Consider the following 27,942-nt stretch of genomic DNA (forward strand, 5'->3'; position numbering starts at 1 on the left):
GGTGATGCTGAAAGAGCAGTGCAGCAAGGACGGGAGCCAGGATGGGTCATACAGCCCAGGGAGAGAAGAGCTGCCAAGTCACACCTCACTCATCCCGGTGACCGCGAGCTTGCACCAATTATTATTTAGGCACCTCTGTATTATGCTTCCTGACACTTGCCATACCACTCATGTAACATAGGGATTTCTCCCAGTTATCCTGCCCTAGGCACTGGAGCTGAAAAATTATCCTGTTACTGTGGCCTGGCCACCTGAGCAATTGGCTGGAGAAAAAAAACCCCATGAGCTTCCAAGCTCATGGAAGTTTGCCATTTCTGCTCCAGATCTTTAACCTACATCAGTTTTGCAGCGAGTGCACTGCAGCACCCCAGGGGAGTAATTTGTGTAAACATTTTAAAAGGAACATTTATTTTTTTTTTAATGCTGACACACTGCTAAGGTGGCTACTTGATTACAAACTGTGAAAATGACTGCGTTAGGCTGCACTCACAAATCACAATGTACTGACCAAATTGCCCTGTGCTTATCTGCGCCAGGTCTGCAGCATGACAGTATTTCCTCTCTCTTTTAAATGTCAAAGTATGATTTGGGGGGTTGTTATTTAAACACACTGACCTGCACAATAACCAGAAGTACTTTATTTAAATCTGTCTTGAGCTGGGACTAGCCTTAAGTGCTTATGATCTGTCTTACTTTGACACCAAATGGGTTATTATAATGAGAGTAATTCAGGAGTGAGACCTGTGAATGCTTTCTCTCTGGAGAATTTACACATAAACACGTGCAGGCAGATACATATGCTCTTTTGTTATGGATTTTTCTTCTTGCTACATTATGGGCTTCCTTGGAGAAGTGAAACTGTTTCTGTTGTCAGGGGATATGGGAGAACTGGAGGAAGGAGAAGAGAGAAAGAGAAAATAAACCCCAAGATTGCTTACTTTGCTCTAACTGGAAGTTCACTGGTATGCCAGTGCTGTTAGCAAAGGCCAAGACACATGAAATCTGAATATTGGCTTGAGCAGATATAAAACGGCATTAAGGGAAGTTCCCATAGAACAAATTTAACATCACAGTATCTGAAAGTAAAGTATCCCCCTCTTGTCACCTGCTACTATAAGTGTCCTAGCCTGGATTTACATTTCCCCTGTTCAGTGGGGAAGCTCACCACTCGCAATAACAGAGTTTTAAAAAGCAACCACGAAAGCTGGTGGTGTCACAGGTGCCAGGTCTGCCACGAGAGATTTTACGTTTTCAGCTTGGAAGGAAAATGAAAATGTTTCACTTGTGTGTGTGCATATGTGAAAAGGGGAGGCCTCCTTTTTGTCGGAGCTCTGAAATGCACCGACACGGACAAAACACTAGGAAACGTGAATGAAAAAGCATCCAGACTTGTACTGGGGTGCGTGTTCGTGTCTGCTCACAGCAGGCACACAGAACTGCCACCAAACTGCTCAACGAACAGGACTAAATGGCAATGCTGAAAATGGGGAGTAACTTCCTAGCATCACAGGACATTATGTGATGTCACATAATGCACATCACATTATGTGACAGTGCACATCACCTTGTAATCCACTGCAGTCTGACCAATCACACTGCCTGCTCTCTTTATCTGGCTGATCTAAAGATTACTGTGTAAGATACTTTCAGAAGAACAACAGAAATAGCCTTTCTAAATATTTTCTTTTTCTTCTGATTATGCAAATACTTGTGCCTTTAGTATCATCACCATTACTTAGACTTCACTAAGAAACAACCAAGCAGGGAACAGAAACTTTAAAATTAGTTGTTCCTACTAGGCTGATTCAATGCTTAGCCCCTTAGAAAAGCAGCCACAAAAACTTACTGTTTACATGCTATTGTCAACCACATTAACCATATTTCCAGTGAAAACATCTGCCTGATGTGCTATCTACTTTGTCATTTAAAGCCCAATAAAACATAGGAGTGTCACACTACATCACACTGGAAGAGCAACGTAAGAGGCACATGAGTATTCATGAGCATTGATGCTAATAACAACACAACCACACGGCATTTCGTACTGCGGAATGCATGCTGAGATCAGAATCAATCTCCCTATCCCATTTTACAGATAACAAAAACTGAGGAAGAGATCCAAGAATAATAATGAAGAATTCAACAAAGTAGTTGAATACAGTGAGGAAGCACAAGCCTGCAGAAAAACAAATATTTAACTTAATTTGATCCTAATGATATAAGGGGGTGTGACTGAAAAACATCAAAGATATTTAGTGAAATACTGTAGTGGTTTTTTGGTTGGTTTTTGTTTGTTTGTTTTTTTAGGTTGCAGCGATTTAATTTTGTTTTTATGAAGCTCCTTTTGTGTTAATGGAAGTTTTTTTATCTGAATTTCATGGTGACCACAGCATTTGGTCACCAGTCTTCAAACCCACAGGGACGCCCTGAAATGCTTTTATTGCATAGCATTCTTACAAGTGCAGCCAGACTTCTCTATCTGAATTTATTTGTGTAAGAACAACCTAAGCCCTTTGTACCCAGTGCAACCTGTACTGGATAAATACAAAATAATGCTGTGTGACAGAAAACACTGGACTGCTGAAAAGTGGGCCAAGTCAAATGGCTTGTAACACCATCGAAACTCTGGTCTTAGTGACCCCTGCTTACCTTCCTGACAACGTGGATTTAAACAGCAGCTCTAACAGCAGCTGCTTGCACACTGTCCCTATCAGACATATTATCTGAGCACTGAGGAGTTACATTTCTTAGCCCAAGTGGAGTGTGTGATGGGTGAAAGAGTGCTGCAGTAATCTGTCTGGCAAGCAGGAGAATGCAGGAACTGGGTTTGTAGCAAAAAAAGAAATTTGCCCTGTATGGCATGACGCTGTCAATCTGAACCAGAACGCCAAGAAGGGTGATTTAGCCTGGTGTGACTTGATATCAAAATGGGAATGACTCATACGACTCTCTCACTATGCACCTTCTATTTTTGTGCATGTTTATAAATAGCTGTATTAAAAAGTCGGAAGGCCCTATGAACTCTCTCCCAGAATGATTACTTGTAAGTGGGTAAGAGTCTGTTGCCAGCACACAAACAGCCAGGAGGTCACCAAAGTGTAGTGCTAAAAAGCTACAGGAAGCTAAGGACACATTGCGTGTTTCACTGTTGCAATGCCCTAAGGTAGAGCACTGTCTTGGGAGAGGCCAGACCTCTAAGCTCTGTCCTCTTCCACCTGGGGATGTGGATCTCCTGCTGCCTTTCACCAAGTTCTTACCATGTTCAGTCACGTCCTCACACCATTTCTGAGCACCGCTGCAGCTCCATGGAGCTCACTGTGCTGGCAACCAACTGAAAATCTAATAAAATCCCAATCGTTTCATGCCAGCTCTTCAGTGTATCTTTTCATAGTAAAATGTCATCTGGCTGACAGCACACTGAATGCAACTGTGCATGTGCAGCGGCATGGTGAGGAAGTTCTCCAGAGGGATTTCCCAACAGATGCATTTTCTCTTACCTATCTTTGCCCAATAGCCTGGAGCTGTTACATGTTTATCAATATTATTACTACCGTTATTACCATCGGCCTCGGCACTTTGGCACTCCAGACTTCCACAAGAGCAATGTGGTGCATATGTCAGCATGGTTTCAGCTGGCTCTTTTCTTCATCTTTGGCTCAGAGGATGACTGTAACCTACTGTGATAACCGCAACAGGTACTGAATGTGCTAGTGAGACTGCAGGCCATCGCTAAAAAAATCTTATTGCCGTTATGTTACTATTTAGTATGATTCTTGCAAGGTTACTTGTATGCCCAGTCCCAATTAGAATTTTAAAGCCAAGTTTCAAGATCAAAAGGGCCAGACTGGAAAATACTGCATAGAAATTGACAGGCTCTAGCATGTAAAACACCTAAAAGTGTTCTGGGTTTTATTTATATTATTATTCTTTTTAAAAAATTTATTCCCCATGTCAGCCTCATTCTTTTTCCTTTTGACATTTTAATCACATACAGCAGTCATGGAGTTAGCTTTCTTCACGAGTCCCTTTAAACAGATGGCTATTTTCCTGGGGTTTGGGTTCATTTTGCTGCTCTTATTGTGGGGGGGGGGGGGGGGGGGGGGGGGGGGGGGGGGGGGGGGGGGGGGGGGGTGGTGGGGTTTTTTTTCTTTTTCTTGCCACCCTAGAAAGAGTACTCAATCTAAAGTTCTCCCTTTTTCTTTAGTTTTATACAACAACAATTGATGAAGTACTGCATTCTTAATGCCACAAAGATCACCTTTGGAGGTACAGAATTTCTACATAACATCTGACTCTGAGGCAGAATGTTAATACACTACACAGAGTCCTACACTGCAGTTTGGTGTCAAAATCATCAGTACTTCTGTAGAGGGCAACAGCTCTCCTAAATAACCAAATGAAGCCAAAAATAATCCTGACATAATAATAATTGAATTAGAAGTGTCTCTAAGATGAATGAAAATTCTCATTCATGACTCTGAAAATTACTCTTCCTTTCCAACATGCTCCTGCTTTCACAATTTAAGAATGGTTACTCTCCGAAAGAGGAAAGGAGTAGGACTCTCGAGGTCTGTGGTGAATCTCTAATGGCACGAACAGCATACAGCAGTCTACTTGATTGATGAGTAACAAAGAAAGGAAAAATGCCTCCCCAAATCACTGGTTGCCTGCACGAGCTCTGCAGCGTGGTGACATCCAGGGCTCCAGAATGATGGATTTACCTTTTAGTACAACAAAATTCCAGATAAAAATGTATTTCTCTTAGTCTCCCACAAGAACTGGCTTCGGTTAGCTCAGCATGTAAACTTTCTTCCAATCCTTACACGATTTTATCAGCAATTTTGAGCTGATCTACAAAATGCATCTCCATTGAAAAAAAAATAATCACAAAGTGTGATTGCCAGCTCTCCCTCTACTATAATAAATACATATAATCTAAGTTGTACTTCACCCTTCCTAATACACTGTAGGAAAAAGCCATATATGGTTCTGCTTTGAAAAGCAAAACATGAGGAAAGGAAGTGCCCTTTCAAAACAAGAAAGAACAAAAAAACCAGCTTGACATAAACGACCATTTCTCATGAAGCAGGAAGAAGCACGGGTCTTTTTGAAGAAAAAGATGTCAATACTGGTTAATAGCTCCCTTAGAAATTACAGTTACAGAAAGCATTAATATTTGGACTTTAACCCCTCAACTCACACAGAAACTTGGCTCCGAGAGAAAATATTCCACCTGTTACTGAAACGCCGCCAGCCTCAAGTGGAGCAAGCACAGCAGCTATTTGGAGTTCACAGAAACACTATACAGCCATTTAGGCCAAGAAGCAATACCACCTAATCCAGCTGAAACCATACATGCCTGTTTTTTGGTTTTTTTTTTTGTATTTCAGAAGCCAAAAGTAGTTTCATGGGTGCAAACAGAAAGCACAGCGGGGCTCATTTCAGGGTGATCTATCAGGATCCCTAAAGGAAATCCAAAGTCTGGGCATGTTGGGAGAGGCAGGGTGGAGACAAAATGATGAGACATCTTGAGACTAGAGAATTGCAAATGGCTTGAATTCAAACAGGAGTAAGTCCTTCCCTGTGACTGAATGTTGAATAAAAGACCCGTCAGGAAGAGCAGTTCTGCTAGGGGCTTATTTCAAAGGCAACAGATAACGTACCCCTGCACTGGCTCCAATTATGGCTACGAGTCCTATCTTAGCCTAGTTTACTTCGGGGATTTCACAGTTGGCAGCCTTTCATCTGGAAGCAGCCTGGTTTGAATAAGCAAAGAAACTTGAATGAGTACTTAACCTTCCTGCACTCCACTGCACTTCCCAGCAGAGAAGAACACCTCCACGCTTAAGGGGAAAAGGGAAAACAATGGAAAATATATACTCTCTCCAGGGATTAAAGACTGTAGTTTTACTATAGTACTTCAAATCTTCTGCTACATAACCGCAGCTTTAAAAATCACAATTAGTATTTTAAACCCAGGTTTCAAGATCAAAAGGGCCAGACTGGAAAATACTGCATAGAAATCGACAGGCTCTGGGATGTAAAACACCTAAAAGAGTTCTGGGTTTTATTTATATTATTATTCTTTTTAAAAAATTTATTCCCCATTTCCGCCTCGTTCTTTTTCCTTTTGACATTTTAATGCACCATGTCCATTACTATATTTCCTCACCAGTACCTTCTAGTCCATCAGCAGTGCTACATTACCCTGCTGTTGGAGAAAATAATACAGAAAAAGTGCTTTGCTGGCACCAGCGACATGGAGTATGAATTATACATATATAGCAGGAGAGAAATGCTGATGGAAGGTTAGCCTGCCTGTATATGCAGAAGTGTGCATGTGCATGTATACACACCCACAGACTAAAAAGAAGATACCTAGAATGCACATTTCAAACTTATTTACACAAACTGTAACTGTTTCTCTGTACAACAGAAATTCTCTAATATCAGTGCAGCTTTTATAATCACTTTTAGGGCTGAATGAAAACTTACCTGAATTCTTCTGACCTCACCACGATGAGGCTGTGGCATCCAGCCAGCTGCTAAGCAGTTCAGAACCAGAACCACATTCTAGAGCGCCTAGAAGTACGTCAAAGCCATGCAATACCCACGTTACTATAGCGATTGAACACCATTTCTTAGGTGGCATGGGGATCAGTGGACAATAATGTAAATATCCACCTCAATTTAGAAACCCAATGACCAGGATTTAAAATGGCCAGAGGTTGCAAATAGCTAAGCTGGATCCCAATTCCTCAGTTTAATAAACTACTATGTCTAAATTGCCTCCTCTAAAATCAATGACACTGAATTCTAAATTCACTTAATCTATAAAAAAAAATTGCTTTAATTTACAAAACTGCAACATGCAATTCCGAGAATCATATTAAGGTACAGTACACTGAGGTCAAAGACGCTGCCTTCAAAGACAGGATTGCTCCTCATGTAGGCACACCGAAACTCATTTTACAGTAATTAGTTCAGGTATCGATAACTGTAGTTACACCAGCAAGAGGCTCATTCTGTCACCCAGCTGGATGTGTACTTTTCAGCTATGTACTACTAAACTACATCTTCCTAAGGCCACGCTGCTAACAGTATATAAGCCAGCTATTTCACAACTATGTTTTTGTCTTTCCAGATCCTACAGTCACACCTTCAACTGCTAAGATAACATGCTCAGAATGACACTCACTGTGAGCACGACAGATGCTGAAAATGATGATGATGAGCATCTAGCTCCAAAAACATCCATTGACTTTAGGTGTCAACCTAATAATTTTCAAAAGTGTATACTGGACACTTGTTGTAGGAAACAAAAGATCACAGTCAGTGAAACATAGCCCTGAAAAGTTTCAAGTTGGGCATCTATGAACTGAGGAACTCAAAACTGGCTGGTACTAGAAGATACTGGCTAAACCTGCTGCCTTCAGTATCAACAAGGAAAATGCTACCTCATTTGCTTAAATTGTTTGCTTTTACTGCAGGCTTACTGTGTTGCAGGTCTGTACACACACACCTATCACTTGTTTTGTTGTAAGAACTACAGTGTGATAAAAGACTTGTTCTTTTTTTGGAGCCACCTGGTCCTCAGAGGCCTCCACTGGGTTCTAACCTCCATGAGCAGAATCTAGCAGTGGCTATCTTAGGTCTTCAACATACAGTCCTTACCAGTCAACGGGTGTGCTGAGACCAAGACAGATATAAAAAGGAAAACACGGTTTTGCAGTTCCTTCACACTGCCTTCCTGAAAATAAGGGGAATTACTATACAAGGTATTAGAGAGTTATTTAGCATTGTCTGCTGTAAACTGTTACCCAGAACCAGCTTAAACATCCTGGGTAGCCTGAAACCACAGACAGTGATAGTTTAATGAAGAGGTCTTAAAACCACCTTTCTTTTCTTTAGTGTGACATGCTACATATCATCTGTGAAACACTGGCCTGTGTGCACAAGACAGACTAGAACATCTTAAGATTTTAGGTTACAGGGAAGATACTATGTAGCTGTAGAAATTAATCTAAGTTTAACATAGAGCACACCTCAAGGTGAGGTCAAAGGCTAAGTCAAACAGTGTAAACCTAGTATCTTCCACAGCCATGCTTTTATTTACATGATTTTATCTTCTTTAATTAAAAAGGTGGTGGTCTGCACTGAGGATCATACCTAGGTATAACTGGCTGACACTCAGATCCTGATCATCCAGCCCTGGTTAACGAACATTGATTTTCTGTCCCAGCGGAAGTGATTTTATTCTGCTGTATGCCATTTAAATTCATTCTACACAGTTGCTTAGTGTGGCTTGGCAAGGCAGAGGCAAACCAGCTTTCTATGTCTAAATGAGACTCCATAGCTGGTAAAGGATAGATCCTGTGGATTAACAGCTGAAGACAAATTTCTATCCCTTATTGACACTTGGTTACTGATTCAACAAATTGACCTTGAAGGGGATCACAACCAACTTGTACAGAAATACTGCTGTGTAATCATGACTCTAACACAACCATTTCATATTCTTTATAGTTCTACAGAGGAGTGTGTTTTATAGCAATAAAAATCCAACAGATTTTGAACCCCACAGCAGAATCTTAGAAACTCAAGACATTCAAAGAAAAAGGCTGGACACTATTCATGCACTTTGGCATGTAAGAGTGGATGCCTTTCCAGTCGGATGAAACAGTATAGTGCAAGTGTTCTCTCATTTCAATAATTTTTGCTTTTGAAACAGGAGAACCAGTAGACTTGCATTCTATTTTTTTGTTTGCTTCATACTTTTTCATATGCACATACATAAATGATGTTAATATGGAAAAAATCGAAGCAAAAGCAGCTAGAGAAAACGGGTAATTAAACTAGTTAATAACCATGAAAGCAGCAGTAATTTGGGTATTATATACCTTCCTTTAGAGGTAACTACTGAAATAATGTGATGGCAGGGAAATCCATGAAACCTGAATCTCAGGTGAAGCTGGACTTCATTGTAAGGGAGAAGCAGGCTGGGAGCCACTGCAGATACTTTCTCCCAGTGGTTTTATTTATGATATGGTTACAGAAATCACAGCGTGAAGGACTGGTGAGAAAAGAGTAGCTGCATGTCAGGTGAATGTTTTGCACTGGATACTTGGTGCTCCTAAAAATTATTCTAGCAACTAACTGAAACTTTTCAAACATATGCATGCTCAATTACAGTGTAATAGAACTTTCTTGAAGATCCCATTAAGAAATCCTGACGTCATTCCTGCAGTACACCACCTCTCAGAATGGGAGCATACTTTGGGGGTTGCAGCTCACTGCCCAGGCAGCAACGACAATACCAGCACCAAGTCAAGACAATGGGGTTGTATGGCACCACTGCGAGACAAGAACACCAACAATGAGGGGAGAAAGACAATGCCTGTGAAAAGGGGAGGAGGGATGATTCCTCCTCAGTGATGAAGTTCTTCATTTCCCACTCAGGCAGGAAACAGAGCCAATCCAAAAGCCATGCAGGTGTGCAAGTGAGAGAAGTGCAGATTTTTACCATACTGTAAAGTGGCATCAGTAAAAAGAAGACAAAAACCTTCCATCTCCTCTATGATGCAAGTATTTGTGTGTATTCCACATGATTTTTATATTCCTTCAGCAGCCAGATGGCGTGTTCATAAACAAAAAAAACCTCCACAAGGTCTAGTTTACATTGCTACCTACCCATACTGGTCAGGCTGGTGCATCAAGGCAGCCTGAGTGCTGCCATAGTTGGGGTGCTGTGAAGAAAACATGAGGTGCCTGCCAGCTCCAGACTGGCTGGGATAAGCAGGCGACCTAAGGTATGGTGGCCTAAAGCAGAACAAAAGAACAGCCTCTTTGGATTTGCTCTGTATCACAAACTTGAATCACTGTCAAGTACATTCCTTCCCTATGCAAGTATGGAGGACTTGCAGGAATAGCCAAAAGCCATTACGCTTTCTCCCCTACAGCTGATTTGAGATCAGAGGAAAACAGTATGCTTGCAGCCCCCCGGCATCAGAGGGGTGTGACAGGTTTCTCTCAATTTGCAGTTTATAAATAGCCCTTTTGCCAGTATTTGCAATAGAGATTTGATGACTGCTCAGCCGTTCTGCAGGTGCTGGAGCAGTGGAATGGGCAGTATGCAATGGAAAGGCTCTGAAATGCTGCAGTTTTGCCCAGGCAAAGCTAGAAACCAAAAGCAGTGCTAAAAAACTGACTTGGGAGGAAGGTGTGAGATGGAAGTGGTAATCATTTAACCTGGTTTTTGATCAAACGCCACACACTATGCCCAAAGTGTAAGTTGAATCAAAACTAAATACATTCCACTTAAAGTCTTTTCTTGCTGTCAAGACCAACAAACATAAGCTTTTCCTTTTATTACGATTATAAAGAAAGTGTTCCTGCAGCTGCAGTGATGGCCCACTGATTCCTTTGTGCCTGTCCTATCAGTTTATAGCCTAAACCAGACAGACAGAAGCAGACTTTTGTAAATCCTACTAGACAGGTCTGTTTAAACAACCAACACAAGCAAGAGAACGCTGGTTCACAGGTATCTGCTGAAGTACAGTCTATTTTAAGGAAATATGGTTCTATTTTACTGAACAAGAACATGAAGTACACTAAATTTACTGTTACTGTTTTAAAAGTTTGCTACTGCTTATCACGTTAAGCCACCTGCCTTCCAACCTCACAAAACAAAAAAACAACGGGGACACATGAGCTTCCTATTTCTAGTTTTACATTGTGTCTTGGAATCAGAGCAATTCTAGTTTCTCCCAAACACTGGTCTTGAATTTAAATACCCGGATGCATATAACACGCATCTGTGTATTGCATTATCGCATCAATAATGCAAGATGCTTAATATATACACACAAACATGCTCACCGGAACAGTGCAAGCAGCTTTGTGTAATTTTCAAAGGTAATGGAACTTCTTGTAACAGATAAAGATAATAAATACATCAGGAGTTATTTAAGCCCAGAGAAATGTGGAAATTACTTCATCTAAAATATTTCCCAGAAAATATGATTTCATTGCAAGTATTCAGGCATCTTAAGAAAAACCATGGACAGAAAAGTGTCTTTGCCAAAATCCATACCAAATGGCAACATGCAGTTATGGTGCCCAAAGGGGTGACAAGATGACAGATGATGGCTCCAACCTCCACAATCCTGTGTACAAGTTCTCTCTTACGGATGCGTAAGTGGCAGTTATCAACTCCAGGTAACTACAGACTGCTTTAAGGCCTCCTTCTGCCTTTCCCCTCCAGCTGCTCCTCTCAGCCCTCCTCTTCCCCTCTGCATGCCAGCCCACAGAAGAGAACTGCCATTAGCACTGCTGCTCACAACGTAAGCAGTAAATGCAAGAGTTGATGGGCAGCCTCATCAGTTTCCCTACTCTCTGGCAGGGGCAAGTAGCCAAGGACATGTTGGCCCTCTCCCTGCTGGAGACAGAAAATATATATCCAGCTAATCAATTTTAAGTTGCAGAGAGGTTGTCTTCAACTCTTAATTCACTGCAACCCTGTGCCTTTTCCTAAAGCTTACAATGCCAAGAACTGAACTGGAAGTGGTCATCATCTCCACTCTCACAGCTGCTTTTTGAGAGGATAACTTAAACACACGACAACATGCTTTCCCCTTACACTGAAGGAAAAGTATTCTTTCCATACCTTATCTCCTCCCAGAGATAAGGACACTGATAGAACATGTATAAATGCATATGCTGACACCTCTAGAGTGCTGTTACTTCTGAAATGACAAGAAACACATTCCTACTCATTTAAACTCCTTTCACCTGGATGCATACCTGCTCTGAGCGGAGTTTGCAGCAGCCTGCATCACTGCAGCAGCCGCCTCCTGTGCCTTACGGTTCACAGTTGGCATGGGTGGGCCCATCCCAGGGCCTCCCTGCTGAGACATGCCAGGAGAATTGGGGGTCATACTGCTCATGTTTCCAGGAAATGGTCTGCTCTGCATCCCAGCTGATGGCATCCGTCCCAGGGGCATGGTACCACAAGGCTGGCTTGGCCCCTGTCCATGCATCTGACTGTTGGCATTTATACTCATGCCGGGTCCTGGGCCACTGTAACTTGTGTTGGGCACGCCGCTGTATGTTGGTGCTCTGGAGTAGTTTCCTGAACAAAATGATAAAAAGCACAGAGAAAAGCATTAAACTTTTGAGCAAATATATCTTTTGAGGAAGTTAGCAGCTGCAGAACTTCCACATGTGAACTGAAGTGAACCCCGCTGGCCTCAAAGTCAGAGGAACTTTTTCACCATGAGGACAAACAGTGGAACGAGCTGCCCAAGGAGCTTGTGCAGACTCCCTCCCTGGAGATTTTCAAGACTCAGTTGGATAATGCCAATGCCATGAGTAACCTGCTCTGATCTTCTATCTGACACTGATTTGAATACAAGGTCAGCCAAGAACAACTCCTGAGCATCCTTCCAACCTGGATGCCCCTATGAACCTGATTTGCATGTACCCTTAAACATTTTCTACCTAAGATATGTCATGGGATGAGAGGAAATACAGAAAAGCACAGCCTCCAGAGGGTTAACAACATAGCACAGAGTACAAAACCGCCTGATGCAGTAAAGATACACGGCATGTAAGAAACCCATTACATAAGCTCAAGGGAGCATCTTGTTTTTGTAATTTCATGTTCTCACTCTTCATCTTCCTGCAATTTCAGCAACAGGCTATTCTCATCGGCTTCTTGCTCCTAACCACTCTGCCCATTTGTGTCAGAGGTGTTTTGGCATGGACCAGTGAGGATGGGTGCCGGTCCCCGAGAAACATCTCTGCTCCTTCCTGCCCTACCCTACCTTCCTGTAAGTTTGAAGTTTGACTATGCCAGCAGAAGGGGTGGGAGCTTACAGCACACCTCCTCTGGGAAACCTAGTATTAACGGGGTAATCAGCAATAGTACAAAGATGCTAATATGAACAGCTGCCTTATGAACGATGGCATGAAAATGTGGCCGACCCTAATCTGCGTTGTCACCGGAGCAAACTGCTCCGCTTGCAGCAGCTTAACTCATTTGAGTGCCGATTTCCCCATCGTGTTGAAAGCTCAAGAAGTGAGTGTACACTATTCAGTGTTAGAAACAAAACCAAGCAGCATGAGAAAGAGGAAAAAAAAAAGTTAAGCTATGATACAGAAGTATTTTAGGAAACGGATCACATTACTTCAGTCATCAGTTTTGACTTGTCTTTATTTCCATCTCATCCAGATTAGTGGCAACGCGACCCGTTCCCTCCCTGTGGGATGCCACAGAGCAGAGTTTCCTGACTACTCTCAGATATTCCCACGGTCGTTCAAAGGCAGGAGCCCTTGGACTCTTCCTCTGAACATGGAGATCAGCCACGTCTCTCCTCAGGCCTCAGCTACCAGGCAGTGTAGTTGGTGGCATGCAACTCCTGTTTGTATTTAAAATAAATATACTCATCCATCATTTGAATGCACACATAATTAATTCATACCGTCCTGCTGCTGTGCTTTGGCTAATCCTCCTCTCCTCCCCACCCAGTAACCGACTCATTCTGCTGCAAGTTCTCCTCAGCAAGAACATGTGTGACCTATGCTTCGCAAGGAAATGAAGCAACAATTTTCTTCTGTTTCAGAAACCAAGTTTCTGCCTAAGGATCTTCACAAAAATATCCCCAATATGTGGTTCAACAGAGATGAAAGACTCCAGATTCAGCTTTATGCTGACTTTAGATTGCCCTGTCACTTCTCCTCCTCTAGGCTTGGCCGCTGGCAGCTGACTATTTTCTGTTCAGTGAGCCATCACCCCTAGCCAGAGGTTTGGTTGCTGAGACTACACTTCTGATTCAATGTATGTGACCACAAACTGAAGGGTTGACTAGTTTCACACTGCTCTGCTTAGTGTTAAAGGTGTAACACACAACTCGGGTGTTGCTTTGGTTTTCCAGTTGCTTTGTGCAAGAAAAATGTAATGCAGCAAAATAGTGTATATGTGCACTCAAAGATTACACACAGCCAGTTAACACATTTCACGTACGTGCTATTAGCAACACTGCTTCCCAAAGTGAAGTAAATTCCCTCCCTAGTCTAGCAGACTTGATACCCATAATCACTGGGAGCTACTGTCAGTCCAATTTACATAAAGCCAATTTGTTTTGTCATTGAGGGTCTACAAAGTACGATTCAGCAGCATGCTTGGAGGAGCAAACACCAACGCTAAATACTATTGCTGTTTTGATGCTATTCTGAATTGGGACAAAGAATCTCTTCTTTCATGCTTTGGCTTCTCCAGCGTCAGCACAACACTGAAAAAACAGTGGAATCTTCTCCATAAAAATATGTGGCTCAGTTAAAATAGCTCCTAATGATTCATCTCCAGGGATACACATCCAAGAGCACAGGGAAGTGGTATCTTTTCAGTAAGGAAAACAAGTTTCAGTGTTTTTCCCATGTTTCTTTTTTCCCTCAGCATTTCCTCAATAGTTCAAGTACTAGCTATTCTTATACCTTTCCCAGACTAAAAAAAAAAGGGGGGGGGGGGGGGGGGGCAAAATAAAAGCCAAGCAAAATACAAGAGGAATTGCCAGGAATGAGGAGTGCAATCTTATTTCCATGTTTCTCTAATAGATTAGTAATTTGTTGGCAGTGGCTTTGACAGAAAGCAGATGGATGCAGCATTAAACACAATGAATGCAGCAGATGCTAGGCCAGCCCACATCAGCTGGACGTGTCAGGCAGCCAAGTCCAAAAGCCCACACTTTTCAAGTGGGTACAAGCCTGGCAACAGCGGCTGTACAATACTACTGAACAACTCCTCCCCTCCATATATCTGAGGGATTTTTGATTCCAACTCCCCCTTGGCAGAGCAGAACTGTACCCAGAGAGACGACATCTCAAACGCATGAGAAAAAACAAAGCAGTAACTGGAACTGGGCAGGGAAAAAAAAAAAAGTGTAATGAAGATAAAATATAAAAAAGCCTAGTAACAACCTGCCAAAGACAGATGTTCATATTTCCTGATGAAACTCTGGTCCACTTTGTCCAGGTTTGCTGAACAAAGTGCACTGATACCTTGCCACTTTTAGGCAAGCTGAAAAGAGGAAAATTTGAAAACTATCTGTTAAGTTTTGCCCTCTAGAGGAATGGGTCAGATTCACAGTATTAAAAATAGCACCTTAAAGTCATTTTAGAATTTTTCACATGTGCACTTAACCATCAAGTTTTTCTCATTTAGAACATTTAAATGCATTGCTCTGAATTCCACCAAAATTATTCTACCTAGAAGACTTCAGATAGATATAGATATAATTGATATTTAAGTCTTAACTCCACAAGCTGTTGTATATGTGGGTCGAGGTATTTAGGGCATCTCATCCTTAAGATGCTACCACTTCAAGTAAAATCTAGGATTAAAATCAATGAGACCTAGGTAGCAAAGTGCTTTTGTGAAATGAGTCCAACATGGAAAGTTACAAAGCACAAATCATATTTCTTCACCACAAACAAAAGGGGAGTTAACTTACTGTGAAGTTCTGGGGTTGTGGTTTCTCTATTTGTTATACCAAAACAGAGCACTTTTTCTGCTGAATCAAGTAGGAAAAGTTAGGGAGACGGGATGCATTTCTGACATGTTTTACTGATCCACAGAAAGTTTTTCTCTTCCCCAGTCTTAAAAGACCAAAGTGACTACAGCATCTGACTACTCTCCAGAGTGCATTTAAAGGACATTTTGCTGTGGCAGCAGTTTGATGCCTGGGTCACAGACCAGAGCTTCATTAGCCCCTGTGCTAGATGTTGTCCAAACACAAACCAGAGAGACTGCTTCTTTCAGTAACAACTTCCATTTTCTCTCTGTCCTTTTCTTTATTTGGGGACAGGCAAATACTGGGATTTAATACAAAATTAAAACTAATGTTCTGTAACTGCATGCTGTATCACAGACACACAGAAGTGTGGAGCCAAAGCCATTTTTTCTTTTTGTAGGGAATGGTTTCACAGGATTGGACTAGGTCCCCACTATAGAACTGCTTCCTGGGAAAATATATTCTACTCTTATTATAGATCTAAGTGTCATGTAAACACATGAAAAATAAATAAATCAACCATAAGCATGAAATGGATCATTCTGCTCTCATGAACTGGGGACTAACTCTTCCAACCCAAACTTGCTGGTGTAGTCTTTATTATGGTGTGCAATTCCACTGCAGAGAAAGGACACCGGCCTTGAGCAATGGTTTTCATGACAGAACATAGTGAAATCTAGCATTCAAACTAAAAGCTCAGTGTCACAGAATGCTCTGACATGTATATAAAAATACAAGTAGTCCTGTCAAACTCAGCCTGTGCTTAACAATATTCTGGAGGAAGGCCTATGTGAACAAAACACGGAAAGCAAATAAAATCCTTGAGAATTATCTTAATTTAATAATTTAAGAACTTGGTTGCAACCCAGATAATTTTTAATATATTTGTTATTCTGGCAATAAGACGTAAATGGGGTAACGTTATTATATATTCATCATTGCTGGCATATAATTGTGCTTTGTAAGAGGTATGTTAAGAGTTGCAATTACAGATTGCTTTCATTAAAAATGAAAAATGCTATTTAAAAACTTAAATCCAGGTAAATACATGACTTCGAAATATCACCATCTTCATCCCCAGATTTTATTAATGGTCACATTAGCCTGCTGAAAATGTAGCATCCTTCTGCTCTAATTGCTACCTGTAGAGCTGAAAGTCTGCAAGGCCCTAATTTTATGATGACCAGTGCACATGATCACCAGTATTCTCCAAGAGCTGGCAGAGGAACACGCTTTTCACCCATCGCACTGTTCACCAAACCCTTCTGAAACGGCCTGTTAATGACAATGATGCTCATTTTCTTCCTGCCCCTCAAGTTCACTTTTTAATAGATGTTTCTTCCTGACCGCGACCCATAAAATCATTACATAGGCACTTTCATCTACAGAGGGAGGAAAAGAACTGCTGAACTCAAGCAAAAAAGAAAGTAGTATTCGGCGTGTTACTTAAATGCATTGATTTAGTACAAAACCCCTTCCATTCAATCAGTTTGGATGGCTAATGTTTTACTGCACTTGACACCCACTATTCCCATGCTTCAGAATCTCAGCAGCAGCGGTACAGCTGGAAGTCAGGATAGCACATCATAAATCCACTGGATTTTTACCAGTTAAGCTAGTTGCTCACTGTGCAGATAAAAATAAGCACTTGGACAGCATTTTATGGCCACAAAATGCCTTCCAAATGAAAGGGAAGCACCAGTCAACTGGAGTTAGGTAATTAATCTTCACATATGGCTATAAGGCGTTACTAGCCCCATTTTACAGTCAAGGAAAGCGAAGCAGAGAAATGAATCTACTTGCCTATGTTGAAAGATGATGTAAAAGGCAGAGCCAAAATTAGAAACCGGGAAATCTTGGCTTGTAGCCCTGTGCTAAGAACGCTACAACAAACGCTACCCAGAGATGAAACAGACAGGAACATTGTGCAGGGCAGTAAAGCTCCCTGCAAACAAACATCAGAACTAGTTCTCAGAAACTCTGGAGACTAAAGTAACCATCCTTGCTAGCATGGGCAAGCCACAAAGCCCTTACAGAATTTCCAACTTCTGGCTCCAGTCCTTTTTGAGGATTTTAAGTAAGAAAGCAACAGTAGTTAGCACTGAACTACTATTTTTTTACTGGCAAAAAGAAAAGCTTCTTCATGTACCTCTAAAGAAAATACTGCCCCTTATATATCCTGTGGCTTGACTTCAACTTCATTAAACCTCTAAACAGATGCATATTTTATAAAGGTTATCCATTAAAGGCAAAACAGTAGGCAAGTTCAAGGTTGTCCAGGGGCAGAAACTGTGCATTCTATTTTTGTTTTAACCCTCCAACAATTCCGTCAAACAAGCAAATAAAAGGAACTGTCTCTCTCAGTCTGTAGGGTTAGTTAAGATTCACAAACAGTATGCATTAGAGCTCAGTATTATATTTCCACAGCAGCCACTGTATTATTACGCTTACTAGAAGACTTCAACCCTCACAGTCACCACACAATTTCATATTGGCCTCCACTGCATTTCATCTAAGAAAAGAAGTCCTATTTTGGGATTGGTGGTGTGACCCTTATTCCATGCTCGGTCAAATGCAGCCTCATTGCAGAGATGACATGCTTGGCCTCTTAAACAAATGGCCCTTGCGATACAACAGATTCATCATTTCCTTGCCCAATTTAAAGTCACTATTTTTATACAGAGAAAGAGGCTAATAACAGAAGCATCTTCTTCCACAAGATGCAGCTTCACCTCTGGATGACAGTTTTGTTTCAGGGTGTTTTTTTTAGGGAGAGTGTTGTGTTGGTGGTTTTTTTTGTTTTATTTTTAAGAAATCACATACCTACCTACAAATACGATACATATATATACTTTTATATATATGTATATATAAACTACCATGTGTATTACCAGCAAGCCTTTTACCTTGTGGTCCATACTGGCTCATCTGAGGCCCATAAGTACCACTTGAATTACTCTGCTGAAAGCTACCGATTCCAGGATGCACTTGGCCTCCAGGTGATGGGTGTGGTGACATGGAAGGTCCAGTTTGCTGAGGTCCATACTGTGACATTTGGGGGTTCCTCTGAATGCCTGCCATAAAACCTAAAGGGAAAAAAGCACCAAAGAAAAATTAATACTCAGGTAACTGTTCTTTATTTAAGAAATCTTTGACATTAAAAAACCCTAACCCTCTTTAGGTATTTTCAGACTAAAAATGTCCAGAAAACTGCTATTGTTCATATGAACAGAAACAAATGCACCTCCAAGTCAGCAAAGCTGTCTCAAGAATCCAAGGTTCAGAAACTTTTACTTGTAACTTTTGCTTAGTTACAAATTGCTGCTAATTTTAAAATTAAACACATCTTTAGGAAAAAAAAAAAAGAGGCAATTATTTGCATTACCTAGTAAGTAGTAGGGAATTTGTGTGATGACTTATGGTGGGAGTATCCTACCTTCCAAAATTATATGTTGCTACCAAAATGCATTAACTCCAGAATATAGAAATCCACTGTAAATACTCCTATTGCTCACAAACTCTCCAGAGCTAAAACTTCCCTTTATGTGAAGACTAGTCATACCAGCCAGAAAAAAATAGCAGTTTTGGTATGTAGTTGTGTAGGTTCTTCTTCTGTTCTGTTGCCAGCACACCTGTATTGCATTCTCTTTTTTTCTCCTTTTGTAAATGTATTGATGAATCCCAATTTAATTTAAGGTTCAAAAGCTGCAGCAAGAGACCTAGTGAAATGCTATACAATCTAGAAGCTTCGTAGAAAGGAACAGAACTAAGCATATGCAATGAAAGGAGTGTTTTGTGGCAGGGTTTTTTAAGTTTTCACGAACGGGGAAAAATCCTTCAATGCTGCCCATGAAATTAACGTCCATGCAGGGATGCTGGTTTTCTCACGTTTTACGCTGAAAGGTTTTAGTGCTGCTTTCAGAGTTGAAGAGGATGCGTTGAGGGACAACAAGGATTTTTTATTTTTCCTTATTTCTGGAGGAAACACTTTCTCTTCTGTTCTGCTTGCACGTTAGATTTCATTTTCGCATTTCTCTGCGAGACCAAACGTGAGCGCACTGAAGGCCACTGTTCGCTGTGCTGCCAGCGGCTGACCCATGCCCGGTGAGGCAGGAGACATGATGTGCTGCTGCCAAGTGGGTGAACATGCATGAGCAAGTCTGCACTTTGGCCCATCCTGCAACTAGATCAGGCCCCTGCGCTTGGAGGCCGCAGAGAGCTGAAGCATTATTTATGAAAGGTGTCTGTTTCCACTCCCTTCCATTAATTTTAGTGGCATGTGCGTGGGGAGGTGTGAAATTGAAAAGCAAAAGACACCTGGCCTGGCAGCCTTAGTTACACCTTTCTTTACAGGAGGGAGGGAACAGAAGAAAGGTAACAGCAAAACCCCCTGACAGTGAGTGGAGATCTGGAAGCTGTTGAAGGGAAGAAAAAAAAGAGAAAACGGAAGAGAGAGGCAAAGACAAGTTGTGAAGACAGACAGAAATGGGTGACAGGAGGAGGAGAGGTGGCTGAAGAATGACTCTCCTGAAGGGCCAGGTTACCCTCCCATAGGTTAGCATCACACATCACACAGACCTGGTTAATGAAAAGCGGTAATTTTTTCTGAGCTACACATAGATACGTGATCAAACTCACAACTGAAAGCACTCAGGTGCCACAGCTCCCACAACCAGGCAGCTGCCCTCAGGAGTCTCTCTGTGGGGACCACAGCCCCAACCAGCACATCCTGGACTCAAAAGGGTAAGTTTCTCATCCTAGCACTGCTGTCACTGACACCGTAGGTGACACTGGGTGAAAGACCTCCTAACCTGTCTGTGGGTCAGCCTTCCTGTTTGTTCACTGGTGACAAAGGGGACAGATTCCGTGATGTAGAAATGAAAAGTGGTGTGTACTTTACCAGAGATTAGGCTTTAAGTCCAAACACCTGTAAGCAGTTTTTAAGCCCTCCACAAACCCTTGCTATATGGCATACTTATCCATCCACCTAAATCCCTGTCAGAAAGACAAGCAGCTCAATGCCACAGGTCACAAGGAGAAAACCCAGGAGCTGAGATGATCTTGCACCCCCTTGTGCCCAGTTCTTTCGTGCCATGAACAGCTCAACCCATAACATGCTAAAACTACCAACTGCAATGTTTGACAGAATGTGTTTTCCTGATCTTTCTGCAAGTCCCTAGACAAGGGATTTGATCATGCCTGAACGGCAAAGTCAGAGCCTGGCAGTGGCTCTGGAGGAAGCCAGGCCACACACTGGCGTGCAGCATGGCAAAGAGCGGAGGGTGAAGTGGTGGCTTGGAAACCACCATTTGGTCTGATTGGAAAACTCCACACTTGTGCAAAGGAAGCTCGTATGACCTTCTCCACTTAGCTTTATTTTGAAACAGACCCCTCGATTTCTAAAATGGTTCCACTGTGCACACAAACCTTATTACAAAGCCAGTATCTTTTGCCGATAGTGCTGTAACTGATTTAGAAACCTAATACAATCGTATATCTGTATGAAATAAATGTTCGTATTCCCAACACACGTACACCATATGTATCACACTCGTGGGATCCATTTAAATGAAAAAGTCTGTACTGGTCACACCCAGTGTTTTATTATAAAGATAGTATCTAGTACAGAAGTGAGGGTTTTCTGTTCACCGTGGGCCTTATAATCTATACAAGAAAACTTTCCAAACATTGTGCTAGTGCTAAAGGTTTTTCAGCCCAGTTATCATCACAGGCAGTACTTTTCTTAACACCACAAGGATGGATGACACATTGAAAAGCTATCGTTTGTATAGCTTTTAGTGATTTCCAGTAGTGATGAAGAGACACTGCTGGCTGTTGAATCTAATGGAGAACATGGACTAATGCCTAATGAAGAACGAGAAGAACACCAGTTTTAGCCAGCTCTGCTGCTGTCAGAAGGGCTCCTGAAGGGAGTAGAGTAATAAGTGAAATAGATGTTTCCACCCAAATGACCTCTTCTTCAGGAAACTTCTCCTAATCCTTTTCTAATGCTGTGGAATGGACTGTGTGGCTATGTGTACAGTCATAAATAAAACATGCCAGGACCATTCCTGGGCTTGGAGAGCCATGCAGCACGTTCATGTCCATCCAGCTAAACCTTCCCACTCAATCCTGGTAGTTCTATCTGTACGACTTCTGCACGCAGTCCCTTGTGCTGCCTTATCCATGTGAGCTGTGGCTCAGGGAGTGCTCAAAGGCATCAGCCAAACCCGTGTTGTGGGGATGCCAGTAATTCATCAGCAGAGGTAACTTGTGATGCTACTCAAACTCACACTCTGGCCTTAGTCTGCAGAGATGTTGATTAACACAGCAAGAATGGAACAGACTCCTTAACAGCATTTGACGTGAGGCATAAGTTTCATCATCCCAGAGGGTGTGAGATCCCTCTCAAATGAGATTGGCTTTGCTATCTTCTCTCGAGCATGGACAGGTAAAGAATTAAGGAAAAGGAAGCCTGAAACTCAGGAAGAATATTTGTGCCATATTATCATCTATCACCGTACAGTATATTGAAGCATGGCCTTAAAGCAAAGCATGCTCCAACTTCCTTCCAGAGAGCAGGGGAGTCATTTCAGCTACAGATGCTATGTGGAGGAGAAGGTAAGATCAAGACCCTACTGTGATCTCGATTCCATTATAACGAAGAGGAGTCTACCCTCTTCCTAGCTCTGAGAGAGCGTAGTGCATGTTCAGAGATCAGTGCATGAGTTTGAAGTATTTCAAGTATTTGCAGAATGCTCAGATGTCTTAGAAAAGGGGTTCCTGGTCAAGGCTTTAACAATCTCGCATCATAAAGAGAAAACAACATCAATTCTAGAAATCTTATTAGAAATGAAAGGGAGCAGCTGGCATACATTCATTTTTCCTTATTTACACACATTTTCCCTAGTGGTCAACTTCATTTTATAACTGATACAAAAAGAAATACATTTTCTTTCCAGAAAATTAGATCTAGGATAAAGTTTGCTTTTGTGAAGAAGGGAAGTAGGATTACATTAGGGCTGCCCTGGAGTAAAGGCAGTGGAGTGATTCAACAACCAGAGTGCATCTGACACATTAACCTCTGTGACAAAAAGGTGGTGGTTTTGTCTCCTAAATAAACTGCTAAGAGCAAGCTATGAGTTAAGACATTAAAAATTGCAACAGCAACATGCTCATCAGTGAACAAATCTACTCCTTTCCTTTAGCATTAGTGATAAAAGAAGTGCAGATGATGCTTTACTTTCCATCACAACAAGGGATTACTTACTGACAAAACAGTTGAGTGGATTTTAGCAAACTAAGCTATTTCAGGAGCAGCTGAATAAAGTGAGTCTGCCGGAAATACTCTCTTCCTTTTTAGTTATTTTTTTATACTACATTTATGTTCCTAAAGAATGGCTGTTTTTATTACAACCCAATTTAATGTTGTAGCACCATCTTTGAATTTTTTTAGTTCTAAATGAAACAGTAGCATATTATTAACAATTCGCACATTGTAACTATAATAAAAACCCATACAAGGTTTAAAACTGGTCAGGTAGCAGCACATTCTTTTTCTTCTTCCTTTTCAGCAAAATATAGAGAAAAAATATAAAATGGGCAATGCTTACGATAGAAGTGTTTCTGCTCCTGTGATAAAGGAAAAGACAAAAACGAAGCTTCTGTTGTCCTGCACAGTACTAACATCTGGTACCGTACATCATATAGGTAATACCATTTATGATTCCTTTGTAAAAACATTTAAAATCCTCTTTTCCCCCTTATGCATACGTATACACAAAACAGACTAACAACGGTAAATTACTAAAGCTTCACAAAATTATGCACTAAGGTTGTCTTCATTATATTTGCACACTGACCAATACAAAATCCTCTGTTTCTTGAATGCTGTATCTCCTTAGCACTGACCACGAAAGACATTCACTGAATGTGCTGGGTGTAGTTGTAAAATCTGGGATGGATTCTTTTGATATTTTAAAGTCTTGGCTTGAATGTGGAAAAAAAAAACCCCAAACCACCTTTCCAGGAAAGCAAGAGCTCAAACACAAAGGAAATGACTGCAAAGTAACAAGTTACTGCATATCAGCTGATGGACAGCAACTGGCCTACTGGGTCTCACTGACCCATGGTCTTTTGATTTAGCCAGGAATGCTGCATCAATTTTCATGAATGAATTAAACCTGAAAACACTTACCCATTTTAAGCTTAGGAAAACTTTAGAGTTTACAGTGATAGCAGATCATTATGAAATTACACATTTGATAAATAAAAAATGAGGAAAGATAAAACTTGGAACACTACTTTGTAAAAAAGAACTTACGTAAGAAAAAATACATCAGGCTATTGCTCTTTCTAGAGAGGCATACTTACTGACAGAGCATGGGACCAAAACAACTGAGGAACTCTTCAGAGTAAGGAATAAGGAAGTTCCCCTTGTTCAAGGGCAGAAGCTAAAGAAAGGGCTAGATTGGCTTATTACTCTGAAAACCACGGAATGAGAAAAGCAGAAACAGACTGGATGCATTCACTAATCATCAAATAATCAGAAAAAAATAATGTAAAATTCTCTTCTTACAAATCAGTTAAAAAAGATAAACATGTGAGAAGAGGTATTTTCCACTACCTATAAAGGAAAAACTTGTGCGTGGGGAGAATCACACAAATTTCCACTGCTTGGTACATTAGCAAGGCACTGGCCAGTACCCTTGGGAAAAAACCAGCAAATGTTTGCACACCCATGACAGTTTTTGGCAGACTTTCCTTCCGCAGACAGCCGTTTGGGTTGTATTCACTATCTCAGGATTTTCACCAGACAATACAACAGAATTGAGATGGATCTAAAGCGGTGACTCCCAAATGGAGCTCATCCATGGGTAAACCATACTGAGACAAGAAGTGACAGGGTAAAGCTAAACAAACAAAACCACTATTCTGTGCAGTGGATATAATAAAATTCGGCAACCTGCTTAGCATGGCAAGATGCTCAGGAAGATCACAGACTGAAAATCTCCCTAGCCCACACATCTCAAATGGCAAGGACAGCTCAGGAAGTGTTTGGACTGCTGAACCGTGTTGCCCAGCTAAACATGTCCACAGTCAGCACCTCAGAGCACTGCAAGGAAACATCCAACAGAATAAGATTCACACATTAATGAAGTGTTTTAGTAATCAAAATAGTTGGTTACTCTTGCATAAGCCTGAGACATCAGGACCCCAAATATGCACCCAGGTTATCTGCAGAGACTGCTGATAGTACTGGAACTAACATCTCCAAATGGTGTCACCAAACCTGGAGATAAATGGCTTACAGACTTGTAGGAGCTAAGAAAATACTGTTGTGCCATTGCTTATGAGGGGCCAGCACTACATGGCCATAAGCTACTTACTGTCACGAACAGAGAATGGCATGATACTCCCTTAAGGTGCTACCTAAAATCTACATTAGGAAGGACACAGTGAGAGAAATCTAGATACTGGAAAAAATCCAAGCAGACAAAAATTTTATGCAAGTTTAAACAACTAACAGCCGCGAAGAAACTGGGGAAGGTTTGACCCAAGCACCAGAATACAACCCAAGTGAAACCATGTGGGTGGCATACGAAAACTGGCCTGAGCAAGCAGGCACAAGATTTCTTTACATTCAAGATACCTCAGCTCCTACTCTCACTTTCCAGAAGACAGCTTTGCTAAAACATGCTCAGCTGGACTGGTGACAGCACATATGAAACCTACGTTTGTCATACGTACAACATTCAGCTTAGTAATATACTCTACAGGGTTGGTGAGCATGAGTAGATCAGCTTGCAGTGTCAACCTCATTTAGACGATACTAATTATCAACATTTCTGTGCAATTAATAGGCAGGTAAAAGAAATAATAAATAAAGCACCTTTACAAACAGATGGCAAACAAGATCTGATCCAAATTTAGCAAAGCTAAGCTACAACACTGCACCAACACAGTGACTTTGGACGGCTCTGTTATGAACCTGTCAGATGACAAGGGCAGTACTTAGGTATTGAGAACACCAGGATATTGCTAATATCCCTGGCACCAAGCGAACACTTCTGCTGACAAGCAACTTGGACAACTGAAGGACAGGAGCATAAAAAAATGTACTGAGACCACTAACACAGGACAAATGAAGAGGCTTATTCTTTAGCCTCTAACAGGAGGGATAATAGTCTTGATAATGCTTTTTATTCTTATAAGAGCTAACAGAAAAAAATTAAAATCCTCATTTCTTTCTCCAATCACAATCTTTTTTATTTAAAAAAGCCCCAAAGAGTTTTTAAGAGAAAGTTCTTTATTGTTTCCCCATTAACCATAAAAAAAAACCCCTAACTTCTACTTTGAGCTCTTTTTTCAGCCCACGTAAAACCCTGCCGTCTTCTTCCAAGTCCATCAGGGTGCCACTGAAAGCATCTGAAGCTCTCTGGGCCAGAGTAACAGTGACACAGTTTCCCTTTGGTACCTGGACGACTTATTTTCATGTTGGCATCTGCAGAGCAGCCACCTTATTTCTTCACACCCATTCAACAAAGGATATTTCTCTGCTTATGCGAAACAGCAATTATGGAAAACATCACCGTAGCAAAATTGGGGCTTTCTGCAAAGATCACTACAGTATTTCTCCTTTTCACAAAAGGATCGATGTTCTGCTTTAAGAAAAAGTGCGGAATTTGTTTTATTTTTCTTTAAAAGTATTTTCTTACTATGCTTTAATATGTATCTTACAGTCTCCTCACTGTTTATTTGTCTGACTGCTTCTCTTCACAATGTGAATAGCTTTGGGGAAGATGGAAACTAATGACCTAGCTGAGGTTTTAACCCGGACCCCCTAGTGTTCTACCAGCTGTGCTATTAGGTTAACTGGCTGAATCTCCTCTGCTTCTCTCTCTGATATTACAAAACCTGGTCTATGTATAGCATGCAATAATGTTTAAATTCTTCCCACCCCTAAACCTCCCTCTGCTACTGCCTAGCCTTGAAATTCATATAATCTATCATTGATAAATTAGAATCTGGGGAAGGATCAGACAGATTACCCAGATGGTAGCTGGGGAAGAAATATCCAACCTTTCCTAACGCAAACCTTGCATTAACGCTCTCTGATGTAAATTTTTAAGTGCTACACTGAGGGCAAAGAACGAAAGACATTTGTGGAGGTGCACAGACAGAACAAAAAAACATTGCTCATCCACCATCTTACATATAATTTGTTACTGTAACATAACTTACACAAGATGCTTTTACTATGGTGCTTGGAAAATCTGGGTAACGGTGACTTGCAAGCACAAAAGCTCCTCACCCTACCCTCTCGCCGACTGGCCCCAAAGCAAATCCTCAATTTCAGTAGGTGCCTTGGACTGCTGGAACGAATCTGAACAGCAACATGAAAAAACTGAGGAGTCCATCTGCTTTATACGGTCCACATTTGTCTAAGTTTCCCCAATAACATGCATACTTAGGAAAATCACAGAGGAGAGCAAAGAAGGAACAGCATTTTTCAATGTGTAACGTGCATGGCCTGCAAGCTTAATGGTCTAAATTTCAGGTTTGAAAAATTTACCCTCCCTGCAGACTCCCGTTCAAGGTTCCATGGATCAACTCAGATCTTCCTTTTCATGAAGTAAATATATTGAATACCATGATATATATATAGATTTTGCGGACAAGACTAAAATACACACAATGTGTCTTTTCTGTCTTGCACACATGTAGAATAAATAATAATATTTTTTTTGGTCTTATTTTACTGTGATTTATGATTTGACTGATTTTTTTCCTTCCTGGATTTGCTGCTGTTCCCTGATGAGCGATTATTCCGCGGCCTTTTGGGATTCTTTGGGATGGAAGGAACTATCCAGTGTTATCTGTTAATATATACATTATATAAATTTCAACTCACTGCTTTATACATTAACTTCAAAAGACATAAAGGGTTTTAGGTTAGAAGTTCTATAGTTTTAGACAAGCTTCACAAAAAGGTTAACTTAGGTAACAGAGGGAGCAGAGTATCCTGGAAATGATGGTGCTGTTGAAGAGGCAGACCACTGATGGCTCCCACTTTATAGACCATGATGGGAAGCTGTCCCAAGGATGGGGATCATACTCACTAGCTTCCCATCAAACCTGGTGACAGCAACATCAACTGTCGCTTTGTCAAGTTCTTCATCAGTGACTGCTTGTGGCTTTCCTTGCTCCCTGAGCCGAGAGGCAGGGAATCTGACGGCTACCTAATGAAGTCAGTGGAAACTTTTCTATTGAGAAGTCTCTCTGCTGGCAACTATATAAACTCTCTCCCAATAATTCAATTCTGCTCCCTAATTTCAAAAAGAGAATCCCCAATTTAGTTTAAAAAATGAAA

The 27,942-nt window shown here is 41.2% G+C and overlaps 1 protein-coding gene across 7 annotated transcripts in view; it reads right to left on the reverse strand.

Annotated features, from left to right (window-relative positions):
- Positions 1 to 27,942, reverse strand: part of ARID1B (AT-rich interaction domain 1B) — a 330,667-nt gene that overhangs the window by 49,153 nt on the left and 253,572 nt on the right. For all 7 annotated transcript variants that reach the window (XM_030499916.1, XM_030499913.1, XM_030499915.1 and 4 more), the window contains 2 exons: positions 18,476 to 18,655; positions 11,803 to 12,130 (listed from right to left, as the gene is read on the reverse strand). In XM_030499916.1, the coding sequence (XP_030355776.1) occupies positions 11,803 to 12,130; positions 18,476 to 18,655 (508 nt within the window). The remainder of the gene's footprint in view (positions 1 to 11,802; positions 12,131 to 18,475; positions 18,656 to 27,942) is intronic.

Source organism: Strigops habroptila, chromosome 10 (assembly GCF_004027225.2).
Source record: "Strigops habroptila isolate Jane chromosome 10, bStrHab1.2.pri, whole genome shotgun sequence".
NCBI lineage: Eukaryota > Metazoa > Chordata > Aves > Psittaciformes > Psittacidae > Strigops > Strigops habroptila.